The sequence below is a fragment of the Oncorhynchus keta genome, unplaced genomic scaffold (genome assembly GCF_023373465.1).
Source record: "Oncorhynchus keta strain PuntledgeMale-10-30-2019 unplaced genomic scaffold, Oket_V2 Un_scaffold_14063_pilon_pilon, whole genome shotgun sequence".
Lineage (NCBI taxonomy): Eukaryota > Metazoa > Chordata > Actinopteri > Salmoniformes > Salmonidae > Oncorhynchus > Oncorhynchus keta.
The window spans coordinates 155,198-162,500 of record NW_026290782.1 but is presented as its reverse complement, the minus strand read 5'-3'; the positions used below and the strand labels follow the sequence as shown (position 1 = coordinate 162,500).

The following is a 7,303-nucleotide window of genomic DNA, read 5'->3' as shown; positions in this document are numbered from 1 at the left end:
TCATGACATTGCTACAACCTAGACTATGAATTAAGGTCGAGGGAAAGATTTGAGTTGACAGACAGTGACACATTCAATACAGCCTTGCACAATCTTGCCTGTATCTAACTGATCTAGGGTGTAATCATTCGTCTAACAGTTGCAAACAAGAGTTTCTATTGGACAAATGCAGGTATGTTTACCTCCGTTTTGTTCCGTTTGCTTTATTCTGCGGAATGTTAACTTTCATAGCCATATACAAACATCTTGTTGCATTCCTTCTCACATCTACGTGCTCTCCTCCTCTCACCTTTTCCCTTCGCTTGTGGACTTCAATGCACAACACATCATCTGTCTGTGATCAGGCGAAATAAATATTTCCAAGCCAAACATTCATATCATAACCACTGCACACAGCCTACTTCGTTGTCACCATATTAGCTAATGTAAATAACGCATTAGTAAACCTGCTACAGTCATGCAGTACAGTGGACAGTTAGTAAGCAGGTTAGCAGTTACACTGGTGGGCCAGGGTCGCAAAAAATGAGTAAAACCAAAAGGTTACCATGACTTGGAAGAGTTCCAGTGTTGGATAGTCATACCCAGCTAGCTAATACTGTAGCATCCCCCTGAGTCGGTTGTTTGAGTAGGCTAAACTAGCTAGCTGCATTTGCAAGTATAAAAAAATGATGAAATATAGCTCTCTGTTTCTCTCTCTCTGTCTCTCTCGCTCCTCCTTCATTTTTTAAGAAATGAATTAGCCTAGGTAAAAAAAATGTGTCACCCATACGTAAAATGTATACACGCATGCCCGTAACATGTGGATAGGCACTGGTTAGTGGAAGTATAGCAGCCTGTATTGTTTCAGTCTTAATTGAAACATTGAGGAGGTGTCAGTAAGACAGCATATTGTATACACATCTGTTACAATGAGAGTGAGAGAGAATCAGAGACAGTCTGTCTTTCTGGAAGCAGTGAGAAGAGAGTGAGAGCCAAAGAGAGAGAAACACAGAGAAGAATGCAAGAAAATAATGAATTAGAGGGAGAGAGGGACAGAATCAAAATGAGAAGACTCGGTGCATGGAGAGAGCTTGATCAATGACAGACATCAGATGGTCAGACGGTCTCTGCCTCCCCACCCAAATCTCAGCATAAGTCTCTGCTGCTATAGTAACAGCTATTGGGGATCCCGAATAATTGAAATAATGTATGAGTGTTGTAGTATCCAAAATAAGGAGGAAGAGGCAGTCACAGTCAGAATGTGAGTGGTTGGGTCTGTCGTCAAAGGAGGATCGAGAGGGATGATGAGGTTCCTGAATTTCTCTCCAGCTATTTTCTGATCTCCAACAGAGAGAGAAAATAAGCAAGGAGAGGCAGAGAGAGAGAGAGAGAGAGAGAGAGAGAGAGAGAGAGAGAGAGAGAGAGAGAGAGAGAGAGAGAGAGAGAGAGAGAGAGAGAGAGAGAGAGAGAGAGAGAATGGATGTGAGAATCAAAGAAAGAGAAACAGCAAGAGAAGGCCACAGAGAGAGGATGCAGGGGGAGGTGAGTTTTTGGGGACCTGCAAAAATAGCGGGAGAAGGAGAGTGAGGGTGGGAACGAGGGGAGTGAGGGGGAATAAACCCCCTACTCTCCAGCTCTCTGATCCCCTCTAGCCTGGGTAAATAAAGCTGTAGAGTGAGAAAGAATAAAAGAACAAGATAGAATGAGGAAAAACAGAGGGTGAGAACGACACCTACAGCTTCCTTTACTTCTCTCCAGCTCTGTGATCCTCTGGCCTGAGTAAATAAAGATGGAGACTGAGAAAGAGTGAGGATGAGAAATAGTATGATTGAGGGAGGGTCAGTGAGACCATATCCCTTACTTCTCTCCAGCTCTGTGATCCTTTCCAGCAGTGAGGTGAGGGTGCTCTCGGTACGATGACGGTGGGCAGCCGTCTCGTTGTACAGCTGGCTCTTCTCTTCCTCCAGCTCGGCCACCTTCCTCAGAAGCTGGCCCTCTAGGGCCCCCAAACGGTGCTTCAGCAGCTCCCGCAGCTCCGCCGGTAGGGGCCCCACTGCATTCCCACCCGCACCTGCTGCTGCTGCTGCTGACGTGTTGGCACGCAACTGCTGCTGTGGTGGAGGGAGGAGAGAGAGAGTTAATCCCCTATCCAGACGTTCTGTCGTTCAGTCACAGGTTGTGTTCTGCTGTGTTCAGAGTGGAGGTAGGATCAAGGAACAGGGACAATATAGTGTATATGTTGGGGAGGTCCTTTCAGGGACCCGTTGTAGTAATAATTAAGTGCATCACCCCAAACACAAAAACAAACACACACAAGCACACTTTTGAAAATGATTCATTTGAATTAGACCTGCTTATTTATGAGGGGTCTAACCCCAGGGGATGAAATTTGCCTTTGATTTTTTTGTCATGTATTAAGCATATATGTGGAGAGAGAGAGGAAGAGAGAGAGAAGGAAAGAGAGAGAAATATATATATACAGTTGAAGTCGGAAGTTTACATACACTCGGGTTGGAGTCATTAAAACTCGATTTTCAACCACTCCACAAATGTCTTGTTCACAAACTATAGTTTTGGCAAGTCAGTTAGGACATCTACTTTGTGCCATGACACAGTCATTTTTCGAACAATTGTTTACAGACAGATTATTTCACTTATAATTCACTGTATCACAATTCCAGTGGGTCAGAGTTTTACATACACTAAGTTGACTGTGCCTTTAATCAGCTTGGAACATTCAATAAACTATGTCATGGCTTTAGAAGATTCTGAAAGGCTAATTGACATAATTTGAATCAATTGGAGGTGTACCTGTGGATGTATTTCAAGGCCTACCTTCAAACTCAGTGCCTCTTTGCATGACATAATGGGAAAATCAAAAGAAATCAGCCAAGACCTCATAAAAAACATAGTAGAAGGTACCACGTTCATCTGTACAAACAATAGTGTGCAAGTATAAACAACATGGGACCACGCAGCCGTCATACCGCTCAGGAAGGAGACGCGTTCTGTCTCCTAGAGATGAACGTACTTTGGTGCGAAACGTGCAAATCAATCACAGAACTACAGCAAAGGACCTTGTGAAGATGCTGGAGGAAACAGGTACAAAGTATCTATATCCACAGTAAAACCAGTGCTATAAAGGCCTCTCAGCAAGGAAGAAGCCACTGCTCTGAAACCGCCACAAAAAAGCCAGACTACAGTTTGCAACTGCACATGGGGACAAAGATCGTACTTGTTGGAGAAATGTCCTCTGGTCTGATGAAACAAAAATAGAACTGTTTGGCCATAATGACCATTGTTATATTTGGAGGAAAAAGGGGGAGGCTTGCAAGCTGAAGAACACCATCCCAACCGTGAAGCACGGGGGTGGCAGCATCATGTTTTGGGGGTGCTTTTCTGCAGGAGGGACTGGTGCACTTCACAAAATAGATGGTATCACGAGGAAAGAAAATGATGTGGATATATTGAAGCAACATCTCAAGACATCAGTCAGCAAGTTAAAGCTTGGTCGCAAATGGGTCTTCCAAATGGACAATGACCCCAAGTATACTTCCAAAGTTGTGGCAAAATGGCTTAAGGACAACAAAGTCAAGGTATTGGAGTGGCCATCACAAAGCCTTGACCTCAATACTATAGAACATTTGTGGGCAGAACTGAAAAAGTGTGTGCAAGCAAGGAGGCCTACAAACATGATTCAGTTACACCAGCTCTGTCAGGAGGAATGGGCCAACATTCACCCAACTTATTGTGGGAAGCTTGTGAAAGGCTACTCGAAAGGTTTGGCCCAAGTTAAACAATTTAAAGGCAATGCTACCAAATACTAATTGAGTGTATGTAAACTTCCTACCCACTGGGAATGTGATGAAAGAAATAAAAGCTCAAATAAATAATTCTCTATTATTATTCTGACATTTCACATTCTTAAAATAAAATGGTTATCCTAACTGACCTAGGAGAGGGGATTTTTACTAGGATTAAATGTCACAATGAATTGTGAAAAACTGTGTTTAAATGTATTTGGCTAAGGTGAATGTAAACTTCCGACTTCAACTGTATATATATATATATATCTATATATATATCTATATATCTATATCTATATATATATATATATATATATATATATATATATATATATATTCAGTGAAAACAATTACATTAAAGCGCAATAGGAAATAAATAGGTTTACATTTCTCTCTCTCTCTCTATATATATATATGTATTTATCAGTTTTATTCCACACTGTGCAATCATGTATTATATCTACTAACGACATAAAGGATTGGTGCTTATAGATAAAGGCTACATCAGCCGCAAACAGATTGCACAGTTACAATAACATACATGACCTCAATATTATCAGAGAGATACGGCTGCGTCTCAAATAGTACCCTCTTCCTTGTAGTGCACTTTAAAGGTAACAGGGTGCCATTTGGGATGCAACCAGAGATATGATCATCATGAAGCCACGTGAGACCAGCACACTCATTCCCTGGCACCAGAAAAAAATGCTATCTGTGTGATTGTGATTATGCCAGGGGCTGCCACTCCCACATGACTTTGATTGTGACGACAAGATAATAGATTCATGAGATTAATCACTTTAACTAAGCAAGCTGTGGGCATCATAGAATTAGAATTTAATTATATGGTGGGCATACCCACAATAGGCCTTTTTTTCTTAGTCTGTTTGCTGCGTAGATAGGACCTCATCCACGATACAGTGGATACAAAGCCAGGGGAAATGTTTCTATGATTAGTGACATAAATTGCAAAAGCAGTTGGAAAAAATGACAAGACTGCGTGTGGTGCCACATGGAAAAATGAATATGAATTATTGAAAATACACATCTCTGCTCCACTTCTCCACGGATGGTGCCTGACACTTTTGACACCAATTTATGTGTGTTGATTGTCTATTCATATCAGCTGCTTTGATTCATCAAGGATAAGCAGCATGCTTCTGGCATACTACACTACATTAGCCTTTGATGTTGAGGAAGAGTAAGTGGGGAGTGTCTTATCATGCTGGCTACATTCAGTATCAGACATGTCTGATGTGGTGGGTGCTACACATGTGTGGTGAAAAGGTAAAAGGGCTGAGTAACCTCCATACACAATGTCAGAGTGAAATGAAAAGCATGATCATTATAATTTACTGTAGCTATATCCACAAACATCCATATTCATAAAGGGGTATATTCATATATTAACCTCTATACACAATGTCAGAGTGAAATGTAAAACATGATCATTATAATTTACTGTAGCTATATCCACAAACATCCTTATTCACATAGGGGTATATTCATATATTAACCTCCATACACAATATCAGAGTGAAATGTAAAACATGATCATTATAATTTACTGTAGCTATATCCACAAACATCCATATTCACATAGGGGTATATTCATATATTAACCTCTATACACAATGTCAGAGTGAAATGTAAAACATGATCATTATAATTTACTGTAGCTATATCCACAAACATCCTTATTCACATAGGGGTATATTCATATATTAACCTCCATACACAATATCAGAGTGAAATGTAAAACATGATCATTATAATTTACTGTAGCTATATCCACAAACATCCATATTCACATAGGGGTATATTCATATATTAACCTCCATACACAATATCAGAGTGAAATGTAAAACATGATCATTATAATTTACTGTAGCTATATCCACAAACATCCTTATTCACATAGGGGTATATTCATATATTAACCTCTATACACAATGTCAGAGTGAAATGTAAAACATGATCATTATAATTTACTGTAGCTATATCCACAAACATCCATATTCACATAGGGGTATATTCATATATTAACCTCCATACAAAAATGCTACAGTGTATAATAATGAAAAATACATTTGACCTGAATGATATAATTTACTGTAGCCACTACAGCCTCGTTATCTCACCTCCAGATTCTCCAACCGACCCTTGAGCCCCTGCATGGTCTTTCCCAGCTGGTCTATAGTTTCCGTGGGGTCCCTGGGAAGGTCTCCCATTGTGTTCTTACTGTAGTCCTTCCGCCTGGAGCTCTGGCCCCTGGACTTGCTCGCAGAGTCCTCCGCGGCCGCCTCGCAGCGGGCCAGTTTGGAGTTCAGCTCCTTGATAGTGCCCTGCTGACTCACGATAGTCTCCTTCTGCTGGAGGATGTTCTCCCGGAGTTGGAGGATGGTGTTCCGTAGCTCGTCCTCCACGGGGCTGGTGCTCTGCACGCGGTTACCGTTGGGGTCGAACGAGCAGCTAGGGTCGGCGCCCGCCGGGATGGCGGAGCAGAAGAAGCGGCTACCTGTCGCATCCTGGGCGCGCACCGTGCGTCCACTCACTAGGTATAAAAGTCCAACTAAGAAAGCCAGCATGCCGGATACGAGCACAGATTCCTTGTAAATTTGGAAAACTCCTCCTCACGAAATGAACGTTCTTCGTTGAGTCACACCGATAGGTTAAATAGCCTGGGATAAACGCTTGTCTTCAACACCAAAACGCACAATAATATAAATCAGATGGTAGACATAGTTCTGGACTTCGGAACTGACACGAGATCATTTACTGAAGTCAACAGAACTTCAAAACCATTTAGATTAATTGTTTGAGAGCTGCAATCAAATACTATCATAAGCCATCCAACCACATAATGATAAATACCCTAGTCGCAAATGTCATAGAGCAATCCGTTTTCCCTCTCCAAACCTAAATAAAGTAATATCAAGGCAATTCTAATTTTTCCGAAAGAAAGTTACTATCCTGGTAAAAGGTGTAGAATTGATTCTGGTCACGAAGTTGTTGCAGGTTGTTGGTGCTAGGAAAGGTTTCTCTCCACACAGTCCATGGTGCTGAAAAGACAGCGACCCAGCTTCAACAGATTAATATGGGGCGCGCGCGCGGACCGGGGCGCTCCCGCTCATCATCATCTGTTCATGCTCGCTGAGATTCGGACCACGTCATCATCAGATCCCAGCACAGACGAGTCATGCTTTGCCTTGTGAGATCTGTTCGACCTGTTTGTGAAAAGAGTGCGCGGAGTTTCATAAGTGAACACCATCCGGTGCATGCCAAAGTGTCTTTGGATGAGGTCTCTAATATCGTGAGTGCAATGTGAGAGCCTTTATCTAGCCAAAAGTAGTCAACAGTGAGTTCGGTTTGGAAATTAAATTAAGGTTTCTTGTCAGTCCATATCCTCTTACAGCACACATGTATTTTCTAACGGTGTACTAATGCAGTGAATATGAATGTTCAGTACTCAGGGAGACTTCTTTCCCCCACTTGAATGGCATGGTCAGACAGTGAGT

The 7,303-nt window shown here is 41.8% G+C and overlaps 1 protein-coding gene across 2 annotated transcripts in view; it reads right to left on the bottom strand.

The window, feature by feature from the left end:
- The window catches only part of LOC118375916 (neuronal pentraxin-2-like), a 30,753-nt gene extending 23,831 nt beyond the window's left edge, over positions 1-6,922 (bottom strand). The window contains exons 1-2 of one of the 2 annotated variants that reach the window (XM_052513914.1): positions 5,927-6,922; positions 1,841-2,090 (exon numbers count right to left, since the gene is read on the bottom strand). In XM_052513914.1, the coding sequence (XP_052369874.1) occupies positions 1,841-2,090; positions 5,927-6,373 (697 nt within the window). In that variant the 5' untranslated portion in view covers positions 6,374-6,922. The remainder of the gene's footprint in view (positions 1-1,840; positions 2,091-5,926) is intronic. The other variant, XM_052513915.1, reaches the window with a different exon arrangement.
- Between the last annotated feature and the right edge of the window lie 381 nt (positions 6,923-7,303).